The sequence below is a fragment of the Phacochoerus africanus genome, chromosome 6 (assembly GCF_016906955.1).
Source record: "Phacochoerus africanus isolate WHEZ1 chromosome 6, ROS_Pafr_v1, whole genome shotgun sequence".
Lineage (NCBI taxonomy): Eukaryota > Metazoa > Chordata > Mammalia > Artiodactyla > Suidae > Phacochoerus > Phacochoerus africanus.
Window position 1 is genome coordinate 123,457,526 of NC_062549.1, and position 27,796 is coordinate 123,485,321.

The 27,796-nt window shown below is 38.3% G+C and overlaps 1 protein-coding gene across 2 annotated transcripts in view; it reads left to right on the plus strand.

Moving 5' to 3' along the window:
• The window catches only part of ARHGAP29 (Rho GTPase activating protein 29), a 71,842-nt gene that overhangs the window by 10,590 nt on the left and 33,456 nt on the right, over window positions 1–27,796 (plus strand). The window contains exons 1-9 of one of the 2 annotated variants that reach the window (XM_047785261.1): window positions 4,506–4,530; window positions 9,006–9,140; window positions 20,040–20,136; window positions 20,498–20,570; window positions 24,651–24,699; window positions 25,402–25,539; window positions 26,464–26,528; window positions 27,357–27,467; window positions 27,569–27,649. In XM_047785261.1, the coding sequence (XP_047641217.1) occupies window positions 4,521–4,530; window positions 9,006–9,140; window positions 20,040–20,136; window positions 20,498–20,570; window positions 24,651–24,699; window positions 25,402–25,539; window positions 26,464–26,528; window positions 27,357–27,467; window positions 27,569–27,649 (759 nt within the window). In that variant the 5' untranslated portion in view covers window positions 4,506–4,520. Of the gene's footprint in view, window positions 1–4,505; window positions 4,531–9,005; window positions 9,141–20,039; window positions 20,137–20,497; window positions 20,571–24,650; window positions 24,700–25,401; window positions 25,540–26,463; window positions 26,529–27,356; window positions 27,468–27,568; window positions 27,650–27,796 lie in introns of those variants that run through there. The other variant, XM_047785260.1, reaches the window with a different exon arrangement.

Sequence of the window (27,796 nt, forward strand, 5' to 3'; positions counted from 1 at the left end):
AGGACTATGAGCACACTTTCTTTGTAGGGTAAGTGGTAGAGTTTGTTGATTCTCTGTCCACTACTTATTTCCAGGAGGAGGTTACCCTGGAGTCTTACGTAGGCAGCAGATGCGGAATTTGATGTTTTAGATAACCTACCCAGTGTGATTCTGTGCATTAGGAATTATTACAGGAGCAAACTTTCCATCTTATATTAAAATGCTGAAGGCATGCAATTATGTGTATATCCCCTTGTTTAAATACAACACTGTGGATTCATGTATGTGCCGTCTGATTATCAGTCCAGGTTTATGGTTGCCCCCTTGAGACAGAATGTGTTCCAAATTCCAAAGAACACGTTCACAAATGGTTTTCTAGTTTATACAGCCATTTTAAACTCAGTGCCATACCTTCCCATTCTCAAGGGGAACACCATGCAAGGAAGTTCAAAATCTGGGAATTTGAAAAGCGCAAAGCTTTTAATTGGGCCAGAAAAAGTAGTGCAAATTGCTTAATTTGGTACTCAATGCTTGGAAGTGCCCATTGCCATTATATATTTGAAGAAAAGTTGGCAGTTAATCTAATACTTCTTGTAGTTTTTTAATTATGTAATACTTTTTAAAAATAAGTTTTCTGTCTGTCTGTCTGTCTTTTTAGGGCTGCACCTGTGGCATACGGAGGTTCCCAGGCTAGGGGCCATATTGGAGCTGTAGCCACTGGCCTACACCACAGCCACAGCAACACCAGATCCAAGCTGATTCTGCAGCCTACACCCCAGGTCAGGGCAACGCTGGATCCTTAACCCACTGAGTGAGGCCAGGGATCAAACCTGCGTCCTCATGTATACTAGTCAGATTCATTTCCGCTGAGCCATGACGGGAACTCCTAAGACTAGATTTTAATAGAACTTTACTGTTGTGGCAGTGCTGCTTTATCTGTTCCACTTATTAAATAGGTTAGAAAGGAAGTAAAACTTTTATCATCTGTTTCAGATAAACTACCTAAGTTCTCTAATTTAAAAATGATTTTTTTTCATTTTTAAAGTTTTATTGAAGTGTAGTTGATTTACAGTGTGCCATTTTCTGCTTGCGCAGCAAAGTGACTCAGTCATACACATACATGTGTATACATTCCCTTTCTTACATTTTCTTCCATCATTATCTTCCATCATGGTCTATCTCAAGAGATTGGATTAAAAAATGATTTCTAATTTAAGAATATATCACTTTGGAGTTCCCGTCGTGGCGCAGTGGTGAACGAATCCGACTAGGAACCATGAGGTTGCAGGTTCGGTCCCTGCCCTTGCTCAGTGGGTTAACGATCCAGCGTTGCCGTGAGCTGTGGTGTAGGTTGCAGACGCGGCTCGGATCCCGCGTTGCTATGGCTCTGGCATAGGCCGGTGGCTACAGCTCCGATTCAACCCCTAGCCTGGGAAACTCCATATGCCGCAGGAGCAGCCCAAGAAATAGCAAAAAGACAAAAAAAAAAAAAAGTAACTGATTTCATAAGTAATAGCTTTTTGATAAATTCTGGATTTTAAATTTGACAGAACTATAGTCAGAAGAGATATGTTAACTTCTTAAAGCAAATTTTATTGAACAGAAGAGATTAAGTAAAAATTAATGCCATTAAATATAATGTTCCTTTGTGAGAGGGAATTTTCAAGCTCTAAATTGCAATCCTGTCTTGTGGCTTTTCCCAGTTTTACAGAAGGATGTGTAAATTTATTTTAGACAAATTCCAATGAGTATTAATTTTACCATTTTTGACTATTACTTTCAGCCTCTATAGTATGCTAGAGAGTTTGTTGAATATTAGAAATATTTGGTTAACCAGTCTTAGGTGTGTCCTCCTTCTCTGTTCTTTTAGAAGTAAACCTTTCTAGAAGTGGTTTCTAATGATTATAATTTAGGAAAAGCTAATGTGAATGTGTATAGGTTATGGCTTAGTGCTTAGAAGCTACAAAATGAACCTATGAAGAATGAAGTATGAAGTACAGGTAGCTGATTTATTACACATGTGTCAGCTCTTAGGAGATTGCTTTCCTCTTCTGCATTTACCTAGAATGGTGTACATAATTTAACATCATTTATAGTAGTAACTGCCATATTCGATTGGAAGTTAAAGCCTGTTAAATCACAGATTGCGGAGTGTCTGTCATTGAGCTGTAACAAACTCCTTTAACCATGTTGATGTGTCATGGTGACTAAGAGGGTAGATGCCAGAGCCAGAACCCCAAGGTGGAATCCTCCTCATCCCACCACTGTTTGTAAGTAGCTCTGGGCTGGTTACTTACATTCTCTGCCTCAGTTTCGCATTTGCTAAAAGGAGATAATAGCACCTACATCATTGAGTTGTGAAAATTAAACAAGTTCATATATGCAAAGCTCTTCGAATAAGAGTTTTAAAATGTCAGCTATTACTATTTTTACAGTCCCCGAGTGACTGAATTAAAAAAAAAAAAAAAGCTGCTATTCACCTTCACTTTTATCCTGTAAATTCAGAAGTCAATACACAAAAAATTAGTGCGCTTCCTAAAAGTTCTGAAACTTTTTTCCCTCCTACTTGTTTTCATTGCTTTCCCAGAGAGGTTAAGCAGCTTTAACAAAACTGATTTTTAAAAATTATTGTCAGTTGTTTTTTAAATCAAGGAAAACACTGTGGTTTTTTCATTTATTTACATAAGCATTTCCATGAAGTGTTTGCAAGATAAACACTACGGTATTGTGTTAACGCATGAGAACCGAAAAGTGGAACTGGCTAATCTGTTCTCACTCGATAAGCTGAATGAAGCAGAAAATAAATGGCACAGATGAATGAAACAATAAATTAAAATTCAGGTTACCGTATTACAGGGATGGTAGATAAAAAAGCAAACATTGGGATGCAGGAGTTTTGCTTTGCTGTATAACTTGTGTTAAGACTGGTTGAACATTATGATATTTGCATATGTAATACCTTTGTGTAGTCTAAATTTTATTACATTTACAATGCGGTCACTATAAAATTTAAAAACTATATTGCAATTATATGACTATATTAAATACTGTAATTTAACTTGATAGGTACAGAAATATTTTTATAAAAAATATTTTTATTTTATTTCCGAGTAATTTACTAATTTAGATTTTACATTTAAAATGAAACTGAGATTGAAATTTGATGTCTTTTTTTTCATTAGCCAAAGTATTGTCGGGCCATGCTGTAAGTATATTTGTTACTGAGTGTGATTCTGTGTGAGAGAAATCTGTTTTCAAAGGTATGTAGTTTGAATGGTTACAGATTTAATAGTAATAATACTAGTTTTATTTACTAAGTCTATAAAGCAGTTTCATTTCTATTTATTTGATGTTCAGAAACAACCTTACAAGGTAGCTTGAACAGCAGGTGTTCTTATTCTGTCTTATACTGATGATGAATCTGAGGTCAGAGAAACTAAGAGTTTTGTATATAGTCATTTCAAGCAAGTCGCAGATCAGGCATTGGAACACAGGTCTCTTGACTTCAGTCCCTTGTTTTCTGCCACCCCAGTCAGCCACTTCCTTTCTTCTGTAGTGGGGAAGAGCAATTTCTGTCTCCTGTGCTTTGCTCATTCCTGCTATTGTTGGTGGGGCGGGGGTATTTAGTATTGGTGAAGGAGCTGCCTAAACTTAGAACTTTTTGAATAAAATTTTCAGTTCAAGGAGGCTTGCTTCATAAAAAATAACTTGAAATAGCTTTGCTCTGCTGTAAAGAAAAAGAACATTTGGTAAAAATGGAACATTTTTTTTAACCACTTACAAAACAGAATTAAGGGCTTGAGTAAAGTCCCAGCTGAAGTGTTATCAGAGTATACTGATAAGCCAGTAGTTCACTCATCTTCTCAAATATTTGGGAATGTTTGTGAATCTTTGTAATTAACACTTTCTAAGTTTGGCTTTCTGGTTCATTTCTGATTATAGGCTTCAGAGACATGTTCATCACAGAAAATTGGAATTAGTTATAATTTGTGGTACTTCTGAAGTTTCTTACTAAATAACTCAGTTACTATTTTTCATTATTTTGCTTTGAAACAACTTCAGTATTGATGTGTAAGAACTTCCTTGTAAGGAAAAAGGAATTTCAAATTGGTAAAACATTTATACTGACAGTTATTGGAATGTTCTGCAGTGATTTTTCAGAAAAATTATAGTAGGGATACTCAGGACCCTTACACTTTTAAAAGTTACTGAAGAGCCAAGTTTTTGTTTGTGTAGGCTGTATCTGTTATTATTTACTGTGTTAGAAATGAAAACTAAGAACATGAAAAATACAGTATGTTTTTAAAACATATAATAGTTTTAAAGTATGTTAATAAATGCATATGATGATTTTGAAATATATTTATTTCTGCAGGTAAGTTCCTTGAATCTGAGAAGACCAGAATTTATTACCTTGGTTTATTTAAACATTTAAAACAGTGGTATTTTGTAGTTCTTGCTTATTATCCAGTACTAATTTTGAATATTGATGGTTGTTGCTGACGTACAAAAATCAAGCTCTTTTGTTCTGAGACCTCAAAATGAGACAAGGTATTTTTACTAAGCATTCCCTAAGTATATTAATATCTCTAGATTTTATTGTGAAACATCAAAGTAGCGACTGGAAATGGCTTTCCTTTCTCCTCAAGACTAACATAGGTTAGGCTAAAGAAAGAGTACAGTACATCTCTTTATGATACCGGATAATCATTCAACCTTGGTTTTGATAAGTAGGCAGAAGTATTGTCATAAAATAGCTTTATTTAATTTTATATATAGCAAAGAATATACTTTGCAATGCAAAGCTGTGAAAAAATACAATTATGGTATTTCTTTCAGCTATCAATTATGTTATTATCCTAGAAGTTTTTTTTATTAAAAAAAGCTAATAGATTCCATTTCAGGCCTAGCCTATGTTATTAACCTATTTCTACTTCTATATAAACTAATAATAGCTGCAGACATTTATAGAGGGTTTACTATGTTGCAGCCACTCTTGCAAGTGATTTTATGTATTTTAACTCGTTTAGTCCAACAGCCCTATAAACTTGCTGCTAGTAACTTCTTTTTTATAGATGAGAAAAATTAGGCACAAAGAAAGAGGTTAAGCCACTTGCCCAAGGTTTATCAGCCATGGAGTTGGAATTCAAATTCAGGTTCTAGAAACTACGCTTTTCACTAACCACTAAGCTGTGTTGCCTCAGTTAAGTAAACCTACCAAAGTAATAGCCACAATTATAAAACAGACAAAACAGATAGTGGCCATAAAATTAAGATAATTCTTGGAGTTCCCTCGTGGCTCAGTGGTTACCAAATCCTACTAGGAACCATGAGGTTTCGAGTTCCATCCCTGGCCTTGCTCAGTGGGTTAAGGATCCGGTGTTGCTGTGAGCTGTGGTGTAGGTCGCAGATGCGGCTCGGATCTGGCATTGCTGTGGCTCTGGCATAGGCTGGCAGCTGTAGCTCCAATTAGACGCCTAGCCTGGGAACCTCCGCATGCCGCGGAAACGTCCCTGGAAAAGGCAAAACGACAGAAAAAAAAAAAAATTCTTGAAATTACATACTTACATTTCCCTTAGGAATTAAGAAAAAAAATTTTTTTTGTTATAAAAGCAATATATGTTTATGGGAAAAAGTACAATAGTAAATTAAATTTATAAAATCTTGCGCCGATTTGTATTGTACTTGCCCATTATCATTTTTAAATAGATTATTTTTAGAACAGTTTTAGATTTGCAGAAACATTGAGAAGATAGTAAACAGAGTTCCCATGTACTTCTATATCCAGTTTTCTCTTTTTATTAGCATCTTACGTTAGTATGGTACATCTCTTAGAGTTAGTGAACCAATATTCGATGATAATGATACTTTTATTATTAAAGCCCATCGTTTATACAGATTTCCATAAATTGTTCCTTATGTCCTATTCCTCTTCCAGAATCCTGTTGTATTACATTTAATTGTCATGTCTCCTTATGTTCTCCTTAGTTATGGCAGTTTCTCAGACTTTCCTCATTTTTGATGACCTTGGCCATTTTAAGGAGTACTGGTCAGGTATTTTGCAGGCATTTTGATTAGAATTTGCCCGATGTTTTTCTCATGATTAGACGGGGGTTGGGGATATTAAAAGGAAGATAACAGATGGAAAGTGCCGTTTTTATTGAGTCACATCAGGAATACTTCGTGTGAACATGGTTTATCCCTGTCGGTGGGGACCTTGAGGACCTGTCTTAAGGGGTAGTGGTCAAGTTTGTCAGGGTAGTCTTTCTGTCCCTTTACACATTGTTCTCTTTGAAAGGAAGTCACTCTGCTCATGCTTCGCTTTCTTGGGGACAAGATGTTTGCATTATTTGGAACTCTTTAAACAGAGTTGTCTCTTTTCCAAGTATTAATTTATTCAATCCTTTAATTTTATCACTGCCGACTTATATTACTTTATACTCTGAGTTATAAGCTCGTCCTGCTTTGTTGGTTGCTCACAGCTTCCCCGCTTTGGCCATTGGGAGCTCCCTGAGTTGTTTGCTGTGCCCCCTTGGCATACCCCCTCTTCAGTGTGAAGGCTTTGTTTGTAAGCTCTTACTTTCTGGCATAAAAAGATAGGCTCCTAACTCATCCTGTCTATTTCCTGACCCGGTCCTGGAATCAGCCATTTCTCTAAGGGACCCTGGTTCCTTTTATTGGAGACTGGTATTAGAAACCAGAATCATGGTGCCAGGTGTGCTTGTTGCTACTGGGATCATTTCTTTTAGGCCCTCTCAGGTGACGGAGCAAAGAAATCCGTGTCTGTGCACTAAGCTGTGGACACACGCACATCTGTAAATACTCCTGGCCACCCATGTCTATTAAGCTATCACGCGTTCTTACTGAAGTGACCAGCTCTAATTTACCCCCACACGGCCCATGGGTCATTATAGCTTCCTTTCCCTGCTTATTGGTAAATTTCCATTCCGTCAGTGAGATTCCTGGCTCCCACCATCCATTTACCCAGTTGTTCACTCCCAGTGTATGTGTACAGCAGTGCGAGCGTTGTTGACCTGAACCCTCCCTGAAAACTTCGCAACTAGAGCACAGAGCTTATGTGCGTTTCCTTTGCCTTTAATCTTACAGACTCCACTCATTTCCAGAGCTGCTTAAGCCTGCATGCACCTCATCGTCTGTGTTTCTTTTTCTACTGTTTTTTGGATGGATAAATTGAATTTTTTCCTGAAGGTACTCTGTTCTCTCTTCTTCCATCACTGCCTGAACTATTCTTTGTCTCTTCCTGGAATCCTCTTTGCCCTCATATAGCCAGCTCCCCCCAGCCCTCACTTTATCTGCTCCTCTTACGCTGCTTATCTCTCTTGATAAAAATGCTGCTAATGAATGGAATATTTGATAGATGATGATAGAATTTTTTGCTCTTGTTTTTTTTTTTAATCTTATGGATAGTTTTCCTTCAAGTGATTATCTTTCAACATTTCTGGAAAAAATTGCATACTTCTGTTTATTTATTCATTTGCTTTTTAGGGCCATACTCATGGCATATGGAAGTTCCCAGGCTAGGGGTCAAATCAGAGCTGCAGCTGCTGGCCTACAGGATCCTTTACCCACTGAGCAAGGCAGGGATCTAACCCACATTCTCACGGATACTAGTCAGGTTTGTAACCTGCTGAGCCACAGCAGGGTCTCCAAATTGCATAATTTTAGAATAACGCTCTTAAAAAATGTTTTTGTTTCTTAAGCTGTTTCAGTAGGTAGACAGTATAACATTAAGAGCTTAGCGTCTAGAATTATATTCCCTGGGTTCAAATTCTGACTGGGTGAACTTGGGTGTGCTTCATTTTTCTCATCTGTACCATGGAGATTTTTTTAATTATCTACCTAATAATAGAATTGATGTGGAAGTTAACTGTGATGATACGCTCTGCGCGCTTTCAGCAGTGCTAGCACACAGGAAGCACTTAGGAAATGTGCTGTTACTAAACAGGATGCTGCGTCGGGTTACAGAAAGGAGCACTGCATCAGAATAGCGTATCTAGGTGGTTGTCTTTTCAGACTTTCAAGGATCACTTCAGGGGTTTTAAAGGTTAGGGTGACTCTGCTTTCTGGATTTCCTGGGATGGTGATCCTGGAGGGTTGTGCTGGGGTGATTATGAGTGCCACCCCCTTTCACTTCCTGGAGTATTTTGGTTTGGAAAATAAAGTATATGGTCACTTTATTTCCAGGGGTTGTGAAGCTTTGCCCAGCGCTGCTGTGAATGGGTGGAGCAGCCTAGGGGCAGACAGGTGGGGAGTGGGAAAGGATACACACCTGAGAGTAGCGTGGTTCTCTTTCAGCTGCTTGTGGCCAAGGGGGCTGTGGGCCTGGTACAGCCAGGTTTTGATTTTTCCAAGATTAGACAAAATCTGGGGCTTTGGTAATGATCCCCCAATTTTTCATCATTGGCAATTAATTCAGTTTTTCTAAAAAGTACGAAATTTCATTGAACCATATAAAGATCTATGCATTTTATTGTGTGTAAATTATGTCACGTTTAAAAAGAGATCAAATGACAGTCTTTGTATATATGTCTGTGAGTTCCTGGTTTCCAGTATCTGATAATTAACTTAATAACTTAATGCAGAGTCAGCTCTTACATGGAAACTTAACATGGCAGTGCTATTTAGAACTAGTTACTATATCAGATATTGTAGAGCTTTACCTCTGTTATTGTATGTATTAAAAATATGTAAAAACTGTAAGACAGGAAAAACTTAGAAAGTTGCCTCCGTTTTAGGCTGAGGAAACTAAAAAAGATAGTGCTAAGTTGACCATATCTGTGAGTACCTTTGAAATCCTTAATAAATTAAAATGATTATGGACTTTTTGAAGGCTGAATAAATTGCATGTAATTACCATGGTAAAAGTGACCATATAGTAGGCGAAAATTGTGGAGCCACTGCTTCTACTTGAAATGTGCTTCAAAATGGCCTTTCATAGTTTGATTCCCGAGATGTAGTTTGCGAACAAGTTAAAGTAAGTTTGTTTGTTTGTTTTTTCCCTTAAGACTGTTTTAAAGAAGTCATTCATATACGTCTGGAAGAACTTCTTCGTATTTTAAAGTCTGTAATGAATAAACATCAGAACCTTAATTCTGTTGATCTTCAGAATGCTGCAGAAATGCTTACTGCAAAAGTGAAAGGTAAGAAAGAAAATACCAACAGTGAGTTGCTGCGGGCAGAAAGTATCCAAGTGATAAGGTTTGGTTCATAATGACCTCAGAGCCATTTCTCCTGGCATCTCTGTACTGTTTATCAGCAGGAGTTACATATGCTTTGATATTTAAATATTCACACTCAGCCACACCTAAAACCCTCTTTCTCTTTAAAATTAAAACTTTATTTGGCAGGAAACACTAAAAATATTAACTGAATTAAACTGAACAACTGACGTTTAAAATTTTTGAGTTTTTTGAAAGAATGTATGCTCTTTCGAAGTTAAGTTGTTCATGTACAAAAAGTCTTTGTTATCTGAGGACAATTGGTGCTGGAAAACGGCCATTTATAGTGACTCCACTTAAAGGTGGGAACCAGATGGAGAAAAACAAGACTGAATTGAGCCCGTATTTTAAAATGTAGAAAAATGAAACTAAAATTATAAAATAAGTTTATCATACATGTCTGTATGTGTGTATATGTAAAAATATGTATATGTGTGTATGTATACTACCTGTGCTAAAAGAACTAAGAATTGGGATATTGTCCTTCGATGAAATGACTTGCCACCCCACATTGTTGGAATCTTTCTTCTGTGCTGCATTATGTCAGGACTGAGGGCGAGGGAAGTATTTGAGAAGCACGAGAGTGGTGGCGAGGTCAGTTAGCAGAGCGTCGCAAGTAATGGCCTGTGTGAGGGCGACAGGCTGTGGGCGAGGCGGAGTGTGGGCGTTAGAGGAGAGGGGAGGGACGTTGACCTGGTGAAACTTAGGGCAGGTTGAAGGTCAGGGACTGAGTTGAAGTTTGGAGTTGAAGATGTGGACTTGAGTGTTGACGTCCGGGTGGCCATGGGAGAGGATGACACGGGCTCGAGAGGGCGCAGGGGAGGTAGGGGACCGAGTGTGCGCTCCCGGGCACAGAGCGAAGATGCGGGACCTGGAGAAACACCAAGACGCAGGGAGATGATCTGCAGAAAGATGTTACGGAATTTCACGTGTCAGGTCCTGAGAAGGGGTGGTCGGTGTGAAATGCCAATCCGATAGGTAGCATGAATTCCAGTCATTTAACTATAAAAAGTGGGTGCCCATGAGGTGAGGAAAGAAAAGGCTTCTTGGGGGAGAGGGGTTACCCGACTTGAGTCTCAAAGGTCAGCTGGGCGCGTGGGCTGGCGTGGGGGCTGGGGCTGTGCTCTGGGGAGCCTGGAGGAGAGCTTCCGGGTGCGAAGAGCACCCCGTGCGTAATGAGCACCCTCCGTGTAGACTGGAGGACACAGGGCGAGCACGCGTCAAGGGAGAGGCAGGAAGAGAGGATGCCCGCCTTGTCAATGCATGCAATGCATGCGGTCCGTACCCTTGAGAAGCGCCTGCCCTGCTCTTGGACGGAGATTTGCCGTGTTTGTGCCTTCTCCTTTTTCCTTTAATTCAAGCTCTGAGACAAGGGTGCATGGCTTCAAAGTGGGAAAAATGGAGAGCGTCTGTTGTGACTTTTAAACATGCTTAGTGACAAAATTCGTTTTTAAATAGCTGGTTTATATGTGTCTTTTCACTTAGATAGGGAAATTCGTGTCTGTAGGTAGTCGCAGTTCCATGCTTGGAACTAGCGCGCAGTCGATTGAGTTGTCGGTCGCTGCTGTGTGCAGTCCGGATGTCCTGGGGAAGGAGTGTTCTGTGTGTGGCTCATGTCCACACTCCAAAAACAGACTTGAGGAAAGTGGCCTCTGAGCTGCCTTAGACATCTTTTTTTCTTTAAGGTAAAGCAATCTTTTGAATATTATTTCCCGCTTTTTTATTTGCCTTTTCTCTTGGGACTGCCATTGCCATTTTACTTTTGTGTTGTATGAAATTTAAAATACTACTTGGTTGTTGGGGAACTTATTCTGTTTCATTGTCTTTAATTCTCTCATGTGATGGTTTTTTCCTTTGTTTCTTTTTTAAACTTTTTTATTATAGTTGATTTACCATGTTCTGGCAATGACTGCTTTACAGCACAGTGACCCGGTTATAGATGTATATACATCTTTTTTCCCATAAAACCTTCCTTCACGTTCCACCACAAATGATTGGATCTAGTTCCCTGGGCTACACAGCAGGATGTCATTGCTTATCCACTCCAAATGCATTAGTTTGCATCTACTAACGCCAAACTCCCAGTCCATCCCATTCCATGTAATGGTAGTTTAGTTTTTAAACCGTGGAAAGGCAGAGGGGAGGTTGAAACCGTGTTTTAATGTCTATTCTGCGATAATCTAAATGTTTTGCATGTGCTGTCTACTTCAGTGTTTTCACAAAACTTACAGAGGTACATCTTTATTTCTATATTAAAGAGGAAAATTTAAAACCTATTGTATGTTAGGATTAGGAATGTGGAGATTGTTTTGTCTTAACCATCCTAATTTCATTAAAAAAAACACTGATGACCTGACTTGCTTCGGAGATCTTAACTGTCAAATACATTTTGCAAATATACTAAACTATTAAAAAATCACATTTACAGAATAATGACTTCAGAATCAAAGAGATATAATCTTGTTTGTGCTACTACAGTTTTGACTGCATGAACTCCATCTACTTCCTATACATAATAATAAGTACATTGGAATAAAATTGGAATCTTTGACTCCTCTCATTTTATTTTTTAAATATCAAATTTACTTTGTAATAGCTTTAAGAATCCTTAGCCTTTCCCTATTCATTCTAATAGTGATTTGTATTTCCTGTGTCTCTTCTTATTTCCAAGCAGGAAGTTCAGTCTGACAAAATATTTGCAATATGGTTAAGAGAGATACAGCTTATTTGTGAAGTAGATAAAGACATCTTAGCACTCAGTAATTTATTGGATACTTTGTATTTTCATCACAAGCATTTTCATAAATCTTTTTTGTAACTTAAAAGGACCGTTTTTTAGCTTTTTCGTGATCTGTATTTTGCCCTGTATTTAAAATTTAGTAAACAAAAAAGAAAAAAAACTTTAATTATGCACCAAAAATTGTAGAACATGTTTTCTTTCTGTTTTGAAACTTAATTTTTTAATAGGCAGTTCATTCACATGGTTCGTAGTGCAAATGGCAAAAAAGAATTTTCACCAATAAAGAATTATTCTACCTCAGATCTTAGTCACCCATTCCTTTCCCTAGGTAAGCAACAACTATTACTGGTTTTGTGTGTGTGTGTGTGTGTGTATCTATTTTTCCACAGACACATTACACACACACACAAAAAAACAAATACGTCATGTTCTCTTTGCTCATTGTACTTAGTTATCTCTGTAGAAAAGATCTTCTTATTCTTTTGTGGCTATTTGTTTTGTTTATTCAAAGCTGCATAGTACTCCATTGTATTGGTGTACTATAATTAATTTTCTTTTGGTCTTTTTAGGGCCGCACCCATGGCATTTGGAGGTTCCCAGCCCAGGGGTCGAATCAGAGCTGTAGCCGCCGGCCTGCACCACAGCCACAGCAACGCCCGATCCAAGACACATCTGTGACCTACACCACAGCTCAGGGCAACACCTGATCCTTAACCCACTGAGCAAGGCCAGGGTTCAAGCCTGTGTCCTCAGAAATACTAGTCAGATTCGTTTCCACTGAGCCATGACCGGAGCTCCTATAATTAATTTAACCAGTGCATTACTAATAGATCTTTGGCTTCCATATTTTTTCTTTAACAACCAGCACTTCAGTATAGCTATGTAAATTCCTAGGGATGTAGTTACTGGAACAGAACACATGTGCATTTATATTTTTAAAATTGCTGAGCACTCTTGATTGGAGGTTCTGTTAGCAGATCTGAAAAACTGACTACGTGTGCCTTTGACAGCAGAGCTGGTTACCAAATTTTGTTCTCCAATCTGATAGTAAAAACTGGTATTTCAGTGTCGATTTGATTTGCATTTCCCTCATTTCGACTATAGTTGAGTATCTTTCCATATGTAGCAGAGTAATTTGTACATCCTTTTATGTAACTTAATTTTTTTTTTGGTCTTTTTTATAATATTGATTTGTAGAAGCTCTGTATAAGTGAAATTAGCCCTTAATCTTTGATGTAAGTTGCAGCTTTTCTTTAGTTGGTTTTTTATCTTTTGATTTGTTTATGGTATTTTGCTTTATTTTGCATTTATATTTTAATCTCTTATATGCTTTTTTGTGTGTATGCTTTTTACCTTCCCTGCTCTGAAATTATATTATCATTCTCCATTGTTTATTCTTCCAGTGTTTTTATAGTATTATTAAACTAGTCTTTGATACATTCTACAGTATCTCTGTTTCTAGCTAATTTATTGAATAATTTGTATTTTCCCCATTGATTTGAGATGCCCTCTTTATCATATATACTCTAAATTGTCACATATTTTTATGTCTATTTCTGGACCTTATTCTGTCTCCTTGATTTGTTTAGTCATGTGCCAATACCATACTGTCTTTATTGTGGTTTTGTAGTATGTTTTAGAATCTGGTAGGGTTAGCTCCCCTTTCAATTTCTCTTTCTGTTCAGGATTTTATTCTTCCATCAAGATTTTGGGGTTGCCCACCCAGGGGATATAGGATTTGAGTATATGGCAGGTGTGCCCCTCCTATTTTGTCTTTTTTTTTTTTTTTTTTGGTCTTTTGTCTTTTTCTAGGGCTGCACCCATGGCATATGAAGGTTCCCAGGCTAGGGGTCCAGGTGAAGCTACAGCTGCCAGCCTATGCCAGAGCCACAGCAATGCCAGATCCAAGCCGCATCTGCGACCTACACCACAGCTCACGGCAATGCTGAATCCTTAACCCATTGAGCAAGGCCAGGGATCAAACCTGCAACCTTGTGGTTCCTAGTCGAATTCGTTTCCACTGTGCCACAACAGAAACTCCCCTCCTCTTGTCTTGATGTGGTTTCCTCTTTATGTCTTTGGATGTAGATTTTTGGTAGGTTCCAGTCTTTTTTATTGATGGTCACTCAGCAGTTAGTTGTGATTGTGGTGTGCTTGTTAGAGGAGGTGAGCTCAGGGTCCTTCTACTCCATCATATTGTCCAGGAAGCCTGGGATAGGTAAGTTCTTGTGGCAAATTCATGGCTCTTTTCTCATCCTCAGAAAGCTCTCATCTATCAGCAGTTGAAGTCCAGAGACACCACAGTCCACTCTTGGATGCTTATGTCCCTTGTGTAAAAATGGCCTGTTCCATCAGGATGTTCGAAGTGGCTTGTCTCGTTCTGAAAAACATCTGTTGGTATTTGGAGGGCGATTTGAGTAAATTTATGAATTTATAAATTAATTTATAGGTAATTTATGATTAAATTTATAAGTTAAATTAAGGAGAATTTATATACTTAGCTTATCTATCTGAGAATATGATACACGTTTCATTTCTTCAGATTGTCTTTTTGTTTCTCAGAAGCAACTTGAAGTTTTGTTTTATAAATCTTTTACCTTTTGGGGGCTTTTTTCCCCATCAAACGGCAAAAATTGTTTTTCATTATATCTTTTAATTCAGCTGTTTTCAAATTTTGGCCTCTGATCTATGATATCAAGTTAGTGAATTGTAGGCAGCATTTTTAAAATATGAAAGAATAGAAAAGAAAAATCAGTGCAACACTCGTTGTATAAGACTTAACAATGTTTCAGAAACTTTATAGGTGTTATGTAACTGATAACTATACTTGTGTGTCGTATACTTGGTCACGATGTAGTAAGTATTTCTTGCTGAAGCTTGTGGTAAAAGTATTTGAAAGTTGCTATTCCAGTAGGTCATAGGCATGAAAGCTATTCATGTGTTTTCTTAAAGAGATACTATATGCGACTTAGTGTGCATTGCTGTGACTTAATAGGGAACCCAAGAGAGACAACTGTTTATACCTTGGGCAAAATTTTGATGAGATTTTTGAAGATTGACTAATAGAAGGGAAAGAGTGGAGGCAATTGGCAGGTTGTTAAATAGTCCAAACGAGAAGTAAAGTGTGGCCTTTTAACAAAATCAGTGTCAGAATGAAAGGGAAAAAAAATGTAGAGGCATTTTGAAAGCACAACTAGTGACCCAAGGAATGTATGCAAAGGAGTTGGCTTGAGGGGCAGAGTGGATGGGAAGATGCGAGTTGAGTTTGGGACATGTTGAGAGTGCAGTGCTGGTGGGCAAAGACGGGGAGGAGAGGGAGGAGGACTTCAGACAACCATCGGAAACGTTGGTCTGAAGCGCAGAGGGTAGCACTAGACAGGCCATCTAAGCATCCATTCCCTCGAAGGCATGAAAGTGGCTGAGGTCCTGTGGGGATCATGTGTAGAGAAGAAGGCCAGGATGAGAACTGCAGACGGAGCAGAAACGCCTGGATGAAGTACACGCTGTCTCCAGATAGAGAGAGGGCTGGAGGGTGCTCACGTTCATTCGGTCTCGAGCACTGTCGTCCAGGCGCTTTGCGTGTGTTTTCTCAGCTGTTCCTCTCCGTAAGACGCCACGTTACACTTGGAGAAATTGTGAGCTTGGTGATGTATCCACAGAGTCACAGAGGAGGTGGTCGGGGTCAGATTTAAACTCACACATGAAATTCGGAGTCCTTGCTTCCTCTAGCTACTGTAAGTTAGTGCTTCCAAGCAGAATGCCTAGGATAGAAGAACGTGGTTAATATTTGCAGTGATAGTAGCTGACATTATTGGCGATGTCTTTACTGTCTGCCAAACTCTCCGTGGGTTCCCCGTTCATCTTTATGGCAGATTATTATTATATCAGCTCCCATTTTACATATTGGCAGCTGGGACAGAGAAAGATTTGTCTAAGGTTGCATACGTGTCAAGTGGCAGAAGTACAAGTGCAGCGAGAACCGAGAAGGAAGGAGACCTCCAGGTTGAACTAGCACAGTTGGAGGTTATTGTTGACAATGCTTTTTGTGGTATTTGGCGAAAAGAACGAACAATTATGAGCATTTTCTGTGTAACAGGCTCTGTTATAAGTTCATTCAGTCTTCACCGTGGTTCTCCAAATACCTCTTCTCATCCTGATTGTATGAATAAGGAAACTGAGGAACCAGAGCAGTTGAGTTCCCTAACCTAGTAAGAGAGGGGTTGGGCTCTGGCCTCCTCGGCAGACTGGCTTTGGAACCCGCTCTTCTAAACAGGGGCGCACGAACTGCTACACGTGGGCCAAATCCGGCCTGCTGCCTGTTTTTGTAATTAGAGTTTTATTTGAAACAACTACTCTTAATCATTTATGTTTGGCTCCTTTTACCGTCTTGAATAGTTGCAACAGATCGTATGGCCTGAAAAGTCTAAAATACTTAGTATCTAGCCATTTACAGAAAAGTTTTGCCAACCCCTGCTAACCATTAAACTGGATGAAAGTCAGATCCTAGCGATGAATTCAGTCATTACCTGTCTATAGAGACGTGACGGTAGAGAAATGCTGAATTAGATTGGGTGGTAGCTTTAAGAAGAAATACGGTTAAATTACTTTTTCCCCCATAGGAGAGATTTGGGTATGTCGTTAGTAGCATAAGAAGAAATAGCAGTTGGTAGGAGACAGTGACGCTCTGAGGGAAGAGGAGTGGTGGTGCAGGGTTCTAGAGAGAGTGGGGGGCGAGTGGGACGACTTACTATTGGAAGGGAGCCAAAGACTCTTCTTTGAAACACTGGACAGGAGCAAAAAAGAGAGAGGATCTTAGAAATGCAGGGCTGTTTTGCACGGAGGCAGGGGCGGCAGTAGGCGTTTTCACCAGGTGACAGTCACTTCATTCACGGCGGTCGGGTTGAAGGGAAGGATCGAAGATAGGAGGTCTTTTCACTCCGTCCAGTTATTACCTTTTATTTATTTATTTTTGTCTTTTTGCTATTTCTTGGGCCACTCCCTCGGCATATGGAGATTCCCAGGCTAGGGGTTGAATCGGAGCTGTAGCCACCGGCCTACGCCAGAGCCACAGCAATGCCAGATCCGAGCTGCATCTGCGACCTATACCACAGCTCACGGCAACGCTGGATCGTTAACCCACTGCAAGGGAAGGGACTGAACCCGCAACCTCATGGTTCCTAGTCGGATTTGTTAACCACTGCACCACGACGGGAACTCCCAGTTATTACCTTTTAAATGTCCTAGTTATGTTTGGTGCTTTGGAAAAGTATATTTATAGGAAAGAGAATAATTATAGAATTTTGCAAAGTTTTATAAAGTATTTTTTTAATTTAAACCTATCAGGTTAAAGTTGGGAAATAGGAGCAGGCTTTACATTTTTGCTGATTAGGTTATACGTTACATTTAAAGTCTACTTTTCCAGTGCAGTGTTACAAGCAGCATTCCTGCAGTGTAGGTGACTTGGGGTGAAGTGCGCTTATTAAACGAAGGGTACAGTTTGATGGATCTTGACTTTCACGCCCTGGAGAAGCCATCGCAATCCGGGGAACGCGTGGCCCTTGGTGATCCCTCACTTCTGCACCACTCGCCCCCCACCATCACCAGTATCGATGTGTTGTGTGTTCATATTCACTGTGTTACAAAATACTTTGTAATTTCCTTTTGTCTTCTTTGATCCATGGGTTATTTTTTATAAATGTGTTAGTACCCTGATATTTGAGGGATTTTTCCACAGACCTCTTAATTTAATTTCACTCCAGCACAGAACATATTTTGCTTGACCTGAATCCTTTTACACCAGTTAAGACTTGTTTTATGGCCCACAATACAGTCCATCTTGGTGCATATTCAGTGTACGCTTGGAAAGACATGAGTTTTGCTCTTTGGGTAGAGTGTTCTTTAACTGGCCATCTCGTCAGGGTGACTAATGATGGCAGTGTTGAAGTCTTTCACGTCCTTTACTCATTTTCTGTTTACATGTTCTGTCAATTATTGAGAGAGGGTTTTTGAAATCTCTGACTATAAATATGCATTTGCCTGTTTCTCATTGCATTTCTATTAGGTTTTGCCTCATGCGTTTTTGCTTTGTTTTTGTCTTTTTAGGGCCGTGTCCATGGCATATGAAGTTCCCAGCCTAAGGGTCCAGTTGGAGCTGCAGCTACTGGCCTACATCACAGCCACAGCAATGCCAGATCCCAGCCTCATCTGCGACCTCCACCACAGCTCACAGCAACGCCAGATCCTTAACCCACTGAGCAAGGCCAGGGATCAAACCTGCATCCTCATGGATGCTAGTCAGGTTCGTTTCCACTTAGCCACGATGGGAACTCCCTGCCTCATGCATTTTGAAGTTTTTAATTAGGTGTATAAATGTATAATATTGTTATGTTCTCTTGATGAATTGACTCCATTCTTATAAAAGGAGCTTCTTTATCTCTGGTAGTTTCCTTTGCTCAGAAATCTTCGTGTGTTATCAGGCAGTAAGCTGAAGCAGTTAGAGAGTTTGACTCTTTCTTGTCTGTTAGGATTCTTGTTCTTTATTGCCTGGCAGTGTCATGAAAAACTGTTTCATTTATTTTGTACAGATTTTTTTTTCAGTAATTTTGGAAGTATAAGCCTGTTTTTCCATCTTGGCCAGAGCAGAAATCCAAAAATATTTTTTAAATTACTTAGGGATGAAAGGTGTGGGCCTTAGCCCCCTCATCCCTACACAGGCTTATACATGTAAAATCTTGGTTACAATTTCGTGAAGTTTCCATGCTTGAGGTTTAATTCATCCTGGCTTAGAAGTCCTTACTTTCCAGGATTCTCAACTCTACTTGCACCTTAGAATCACCCGTGAGAGCTTTCGAACAAATGTCTGTGTTTCACCAGACTTGTGAAATCTGGATCTTTGGTAGTGGAACCCAGACTTTGTCTTTACAGCTCCCTCAGTAATCCTCACATACAGCCAGGCTTAGGAACAGCTCTGTTTTACAACAAAGGGCAGCTTCTGCTCCACTTGGGTCTCCTTCCAGTTACTGGCAGGGCTCCTCAGAAGGGTGGGACATAGCCAGCCAGTTGCTCCTTACACTGGATCTGAGTAGAATGGGTTACCTTAAAAACTTATGGATTCGCCCTCAGATTTTGTCTTCACAAATTGTATCTGGGCTTTTAACAAAGGTGTGTACAGGTGAAGTTTTGATGAGAAAACTTTCAGTTACATTTCATATTTTTCTTTAACAAAATGCAACATGTTAGAATATCTCTATGATAAACAAAAGACAGCTATATGTTTATTAAAGTGGGCCTCAGAGCCCAGGAGCCTATAAGAAATATGGCTGTTGGAGTTCCTGTCATGGCTCAGTGGTTAACGAATCCAACTAAGAACCATGAGGTTGCGGGTTCAATTCCTGGCCTTGCTTAGTGGGTTAAGAATCCTCCAATTGGACCCCCTAGCCTGGGAACCTCCATATGCCTTGGGTGTAGTCCCAGAACAGATCAAAATAAATAAATAAATAAATAAAAAATAAAGAAATATGGCTGTAAATAATTAGGAATTGAAACATTTTAAAGCTTTGGGTGTTTTTAATGTGATGTAATTTGTATAGGTTTATGCTATGTCACATGTATGTATGACTTCAGGTATTGGTAATTCATGGTGGAAAATGTGCTTCATGTTCACTTAAGTGGGCCACAATTCATTCAGCTGTTTTTTTTTAAATGCAGTAAAGCAATAAGCAAGAAAATATAGAACAGAGCACTTGTCGTGAGCACTCGTCATAAGTAGGCTGGTGTAAGGTAGACTCTTTGCCTCCAAGATTGATTGATTTCACTTTGAGTCATTTTCTAGAAATGTCAGATTGTGTAGTGCATGGAGTAGTCAGTTGGGAATGGCAGCTACGTTTGTGCAAGATGATTCTTCTGTGTGATGTCTTTAATGAAAAACGTGAACAGCATATTTATTTTGTGTATTAGGCTTTTCAGTTTCTGAATCCTCTAATACTTCTAGACGTAATAGTGGATTTTTAAGGGATTCAATAACCTTATATAAATCTGGTTCACTTTCTCCCTCATTTATTGTAATCAACCTCTCCCTATAGCTGTGAACTTCACCGAAGTAAATGAAGAGAACAAAAATGATCTCTTCAGAGAAGTGTTTTCTTCTATTGAAACCTTGGCCTTTACCTTTGGAAATATGTAAGTAGAGGATTGTCATTTAAAGAAATTTGGGCCTCAGTATTTCAGTGAGAGTATGTCACAGTAATTCCATAGGTACATGCAAAGTAAAGTATTAACTAACACAAACTGTTATCACAACTTTGGAAAAACTACATTCTTGCTTTATTACTATATTTAGGGGTATTTATAGCTGCTTTAGAAGCAGCATCCATTTGCAAGTAACTGTGTAGTTTATGTGGATAAATTCCTAGGAGATTATTTCTAAGGTTCTTTTAAAAATCTAGATGACATGTTGATGGTAAAGCCTGTGACAGAGCAGTGTAATGACTGTTTTTTTATTTTTCTCTCTCTCTTTCTTTCTTTGTTTTTCCCTGGATAGCCTGACAAGCTTCCTCATGGGAGATGTAAGCAGTGATTCATTACTGCGACTGCCTGTTTCTCGGGAAAGTAAGGTAGGACGAGTTTGTATGACAGCAAAGACTTTAATAGTTTTAACTTAATATTTCAGTAATAGCCTAGTCTTCATCTCAGTATTACTATTTTATACTTGTTTAGTTTAGCAAGAAAAACAGATCAGTTCACTTTAAATATGATAATTTGTGGTCAGTTTCTGGACCAAAAATTTTACTGTACTTTTGGACTTTTTTCTTAGGGCTGCACCCGCGGCATATGGAGGGACCCAGGTCTAATTGGAGCTTTTACTGCCAGCCCACGCCACAGCCACAGCAGTGCTAGATCCAAGCCACGTCTTTGACCTACACCACAGCTCACGGCAATGCCAGATCCTTAACCCATTGAACGAGGCCAGGGATTGAACCCTCAACCTCACGGTTCCTAGTCAGATTTGTTTCCATTGCACCATGATGGGAACTCTTTTATTGTACTTTTTGAAATGGAACCATCATTTAAAAAAAAAAAATCTGATAATTTTATAGTGTCTTCTTAATGAATCTCTATATCATATGGTCCAAAATTTTAGTAAGTAATTCTTAGCCATTTTTCCTTCTGACATTGTCATGGATCTTAAAGACAAATGCAAACTTACAAAAATAATGCAAGAAGTAAAGAGGGTATTAAATCTTTTCACACATCCTACAGTTGGTTAGTTACCATGGAACACTTATAAATAGAACTGTAGGGCTTAATTCTCCCTAAGAACATCCTTTATATGTCAGGATCAGGGCGTAATTGGGAGAAAAATTGCTATGAAATAAAAGGGCATGAGGAATGTATGTAGAATATTGATTTAAAGACTTATAGTAGGAGTAATATTTTCATTTGACAGAAATTTTTTTCCACCAAATGCAAGATATTTAAACAAACTGCATTAGAGACATATGTTGATCATTTCCTGTTATGGATTTCAAAAAAGATTGGAATTCAAATCCAAAAGGATTGCAGCAAATATTTGGAAATGTGCCAAGTACTTGTTATTATATCAAAATAATATAAAAACTACATTTTTCTTTTTTTATATAATGTTTTTAATTTTTTTTTTCATTATAGCTGGTTTACAGTGTTCTGTCAATTTTCTACTGTACAGCATGGTGACCCAGTTACACATACATGTATAGATTCTTTTTTCTCTCATTATCATGCTCCATTATAAGTGACTAGATATAGTTGCCAGTGCTACACAGCAGGATCTCATTGCTTATCCATTCCAAAGGCAATAGTCTGCATCTATTAACCTCAAATTCCCAGTCCCTCCCACTCCTTCCCCCTCCCCCTTGGAAATCGAAAGTCTGTTCTCCAAGTCCATGATCTTCTTTTCTGTGGAAAGGTTCATTTGTGCCATATATTAGATTCCACATACATGGTATCATATGGTTTTTGTCTTTCTCTTTCTGACTGACTTCACTCAGTATGAGAGTCTCTAGTTCCATCCATGTTGCTGCAAATGCATTATATTGTTCTTTTTTATGGCTGAGTAGTATTCCATTGTGTATATATACCACATCTTCTTAATCCAATCCAGTGATCTGTTGGTGGACATTTAGGTTGTTTCCCTTGTCTTGGCTATTGTGAATAGTGCTGCAATGAACATGCAAGTGCATGTGTCTTTTTTAAGGAAAGTTTTGTCTGGATATATGCCCAGGAGTGGGATTGCTGGGTCATATGGTAGTTCTATGTATAGTTTTCTAAGGTACCGCCATGCTGTTTTCCATAGTGATTGTAGCAGCTTATATTACCACCAACAGTGCAGGAAGGTTCCCTTTTCTTCCTCCAGCATTTGTTGTTTGTGGACTTATTAATGGTGGCCATTCTTACTGGTGTGAGGTGTATCTCATTGTAGTTTTTTGTTTGTTTGTTTTTGTCTTTTTAGGGCTGCACCCACGGCACATGGAGGTTTTTAGGCTAGGGGTCGAATCGGAGCTGCAGCCACTGGCCTATGCCACAGCCATAGCAATGCCAGATCTGAGCCACGTCTTCAACCTACAGCACAACTCATGGTAATACCAGATCCTTAATCCACTGAGCCATGCCAGGGATCGAGCACACAACCTCATGATTCCTCGTCGGATTGGTTTCCACTGTGCCATGATGGGAACTCCTCATGGTAGTTTTGATTTGCATATCTCTAATAATCAGTGATATTGAGCATTTTTTTATGTTTATTGGCCATCTCTGTATCTTCTTTGGGGAAATGTCTATTCAGGTCTTTTGCCCATTTTTCAGTTGGGTTGTTGGCTTTTTTGTTGTTGAGTTGTATAGGTTTTTATATTTTAGAGATTAAGCCCTTGTCAGTTGCATCATTTGAACTTATTTTCTCCCATTCTGTAAGTTGTCTTATTGTTTTATTTTTGGTTTCATTTGCTGTGCAAAAGCTTGTCAGTTTGATTAGGTCCCACTGGTTTATTTTTGCTTTTATTTCTGTTGCTTTGGGAGACTGACCTGAGAAAACATTTGTAAGGTTGATGTCAGAGAGTGTTTGCCTATGTTCTCTTCCAGGATTTTGATGGTGTCTTGTCTTACATTTAAGTCTTGAAGCCATTGGGAGTTTATTTTGGTGCATGGTGTGAGGGTGTGTTCTATTTCATTGATTTGCATGTGGCTGTCCAATTTTCCCAGCAATACTTGCTGAAAAGACTGTCTTTTTCCCATTTTATATTCTTGCCTCCTTTGTCAGAGATTAATTGACCGTGGGTGTCTGGGTTTATTTCTGGGTTGTCTTTCTTAAATAATACAAGATATGAATGACTGTGTAAGGCACTTGCTACATGTACTATGGCATTGAGAAAAAAATTGTGACTGCTTCTGAAGTCATCCATTTGCTGACTTGAGAAGTGTTACGACTATAGAAACCATATCAGAATGAAGAAGAACTTTAAGATCCTTAAATATTTTTCAGTTATTTATGATTTTACTTCAGTTTTATCTTTTCAAGCTTGCTGCTAATTTAGAAGGTGTAATAATCCATTATGTCAGTGTGACGGGGTCTAAACAATTGAAATTTTAGGTTGCGAATTATATCTCCTATTCGTGTACTTCTGTATACCAGTTCTTAATAGGGTAATACTTTTTCTTTTTTTTCTTATTTTCTTTTTCGCAGTTTTTAATTTACTCTAGAGATTGAAATTAAAAAGTCCAGAGTGATATGCTACTACTAATAAAATTATTTTGATGAAGCGTTTTGAAAAATGTCTTTTAAAATAATAGTTGCCATTTATTTAATAGCATCTAATATATAACCTATATCATCTTAATCCTTCAAACAGCTTTATGAAGTAGTGTTCTTATCCCCGTTTTACAGAAGGGCACACCCAAGTCAAGTGAGTCTACATATGCAGCTCAGTGTTGTAGAGATACAAGTGATAGAGCTTGACCTCAAGCCAGGTTGCTTGATTCCTTTTGCACTGAATTCCTGCATATTGCCCACCTTAAATAAAAGTGCTCACAATTTTGGTGGATAACCTTTTCCTGCACTGTCCAGTAAAGTAGCCACGTGTCGTATGTAGCTTTTTAAATTAAAAGTTTGCTTCTCATTTACTTTAGCCGGTTTTCAAATGCTCATGTAGCTGCTGTGGTTGGGAGCTACCTTATTGGCAGTGCAGATGTCACTCATTGACAACGTCATAGAAAGTTCTGTACAGGCCGTCCAGTGGACGTTCAGAGAAATGCTTATCGTGCAATAAACTGGTAAAAAGACGGCTGAGACGAGTCTTTGTTTTCTATTTAGATAGTTCTATTTAGATAGTTCTATTTAGATTGCTTCCATAACTTCCTGACTAATATTTTTGAGATCTACAGAATTTAAAGTTTTGAATGGATTCATTTATGTAAACTGATGCTATTACTAAACAGTGAGGTTATTCATGCTTGCACCGTGAGTACTGCTGTTGTAAAAAGCTCTATAATTCCTATTAAATGTTCTGGCATTTAAACAGATTTTTCAGGCCCTTTGAGTTCTAAATGCTTGAAATTCTTTCGTAGGAATTATGTCAGAGTAACAAATTAGAGTGAAAAGTTTCTGAAGCAGAGATCTGTTTCTACTGCACTAACCTTAATTTTGTTTTCTTCCATATTTTAAGTCTTTTGAAAATGTTTCTGTGGAATCAGTGGACTCAGCCAATGAAAAAGGTAATGCTTGAGGTTAACTTTAATCAAATGTTTTGTCGTTACTCTTTTTTTTTTTTTTTTTTTTTTTTTGCTTTTTAGGGCTACATGTGCAGCATTTGGAGGCTTCCAGGCTAGGGGTCGAATCCAAGCTACAGCTGCTGGCTTATACCACAGCCACAGCAACGCCTGATCCTGATCCGAGCTACATCTGTGACCTACACCACAGCTCACAGCAATACCAGATCCTTAACCTACTGAGTGAGGCCAGGGATCAAACCCACAACCTCATGGTTCCTAGTCGGATTCGTTTCCGCTGTGCCACGATGGGAACTCCTGCCATTACTTTTGATAAGTGTAAGATCTTACTTAATCTTTTCTTGCTTAGTAACCTAAAGTATTTATTTTTAGCATAAACTATGTGACGTTTTACATATAAAACTTAAGGAAAAGAACCTGCTAGAGTAGACAGACAATGTGATAATAGAGACTGATCTAGAATTATATAGGGCTTGCAATTTGATGAATAATAGAAGTACATATTAAGGTTAAAAAATATAATTTGAAACCATTTTTAGTTTAAACTGTGACCCTTTAATTCTGAATTTGTCAGTTATGTCTTATTAACCAGTTTTCATTGAAGAACAACTTAGGATTTGAATGCTTCTTTGTTTAGGGTCATGAGCTCATATTTAATATATCTTACCTTGATATTTTTATTTTCAGGAAGTTTTTCTCCTATGGAATTAGACAGCATGCTGTTAAAGAATGCTGATTCTGTAGAATTGGCTCTGTCGTATGCCAAGACATGGTCCAAATATACCAAGAACATAGTTTCATGGGTTGAAAAGAAGCTAAACTTGGGTGAGTTGCCCTTTGGCGCATCTGATTAATTTTGGTAACAAGAACTGAATTGTTTGGGATTCATTTTCTACAGACTATAAATAATATGATACCATATGAGTAGCTCTTTCGTTGTAGTGAATAAAATCACTGTTCGTTTTCTTTTCTTGAAATAGGAAAGACTCTTCTTTACAGTAAACACACTTATTGACATTACTGTGGACCAACCACTAGATCTAGGACACAAAGACAGTATAGTTTTTGCCTTTAAAGAGGTTACACTGGAGTGGGTGAAAAGAAATTCAATCAGATAATATGGTTAAAGAGATAAGAGCAATGCTAGATGTCCGAGCAGAAGGCAATGGAAAAATATAAGAAACCTCTTAACAGCTAGTATTTTCCCAGTGTTTTATGGTTGACAAAATGCTTTCACATCCTTTAGCCCATGTGATCCTTACCAAACCCCTAGGGAAGTGGGCAAGACAAGGTTATTAACCCCATTTTACGGTGGAGACACATAAGACAGGAGATTTGCCCAAGGTCAGATAGTAGAGTTGCCTAAGATCATAGAGCAGTAACTGGAAGAATATAGAATTTACTCAAAGCCTGTGCTCTTTCTACTGCATTATTTGCTTTTAATAGGGACTGTCCATCAGTATCACCTGAATGGCCGTAGAAAAGGGTAATACTCAGGTCTAGGTCCCATTCTCCCAGGGAGGTGAGATCTGAGCAAGTGTATTTTGAAAGTTTCCCGGTTGATGTTGATGAGTACTTCTGATTCAGTTCTTCTGATTCAGTTCTTCCCATTAAGACTGATAGCTTCATAGCATGGTGCATACTAGTATTTGTGATCACTTTTTAATCAGGGAATTACAAATAATTTTAGGGTATGGAGGGGAAAAAATAAGTTGAATTTACCTTCTGATGCTTCTTTGACCTTTTCAGAGTTGGAGTCCACTAGAAATATTGTCAAGTTGGCAGAGGCAACTAGAACTAACATCGGACTACAGGTGTGTGGTCAGTGAACTACGAGGGTTCAGTGCCAAGAATTTACTCACATAAGCTCCTGATAATGCCTTGCACTATCAGAAAATTTTGTAGTTAATATAGGAAAGAACTTAAATGCTAAATAACCTTTGAATTGACAAATTAAAATCCTTTTATTTTTATTTTTATTTTTTTGGCCATACCCATGGCATATGGAAGTTCCTGGGCCAAGGACTGAATCTGAGCCACAGCTGCAGCCAGTGTCACAGCCAGATGCTTAACCCACTGAGCCATAGCGGGAACTCCAAAGTAAAATCTTTTTAAATTTACTTGGATAGCCATTATGAAGCAACTAGGAAATTCACAGTTTTATGTGAATGTTGATTATCTTATAGTTATAAATTTTGCTAACTAGTTTTAAAATTACTTATAATTTTCTTGAGTATTTTTCTTATCATATTTATAAGTAGTCATTTTTCTGAAAAAAAAAAAATCTAAACTTAAATTTCTCTTTTTGGGAGTTCCCATCATGGCATAGCGGAAGTGAATCCGACTAGGAACCATGAGGTTGGAGGTTCGATTCCTGGCCTTACTCAGCTGGGTTAAGGATCTGGTGTTGCTGTGAGCTGTGGTGTAGGTCATAGACGCGTGGCTGTGGCTGTAGCGTAGGCCGGCGGCTGTAGCTCCGATTAGACCTCTAGCCTGGGAACCTGCATATGCCACAAGTGTGGCCCTAAAAAGCAAAAAAAAAAAAACCCCAAAATTTCTCTTTTTGAAGGATAGTTGGAATGGGGGCTAGAATTCTACTGCTATTTATATTGGAAATTTTTCTTTTCAATTTTAAATTTCAGGAGTTTATGCCACTACAGTCTTTATTTACCAATGCTCTTCTGAATGATATAGAGAGTAGTCAACTTTTACAACAAACAATTGCAGCTCTCCAAGCCAACAAATTTGTGCAGGTAAAAAAATTTATATAAAAAATACACTCTGTTTTTAAAAAGCAGCATACCTTTAGAAAACAGCTTTTTCTCTCTCTCTTTTTTAAAAATACCTTTGGCAGCCTCTCCTTGGGAGGAAAAATGAAATGGAAAAACAGAGGAAAGAAATAAAAGAACTTTGGAAACAGGAACAAAATAAAATGGTTAGTATTATAAGAGTTTCATCTATTTGTGAACATCTAAAATCATCTGCAGTCTGTAAACACCTACCCTAGGAAGGTGCATACCTTACCTTACAGTTTTTCTAAAATGCAGCCTTAACTCTCTTGCCAAATATGCTAAGGAAAGAC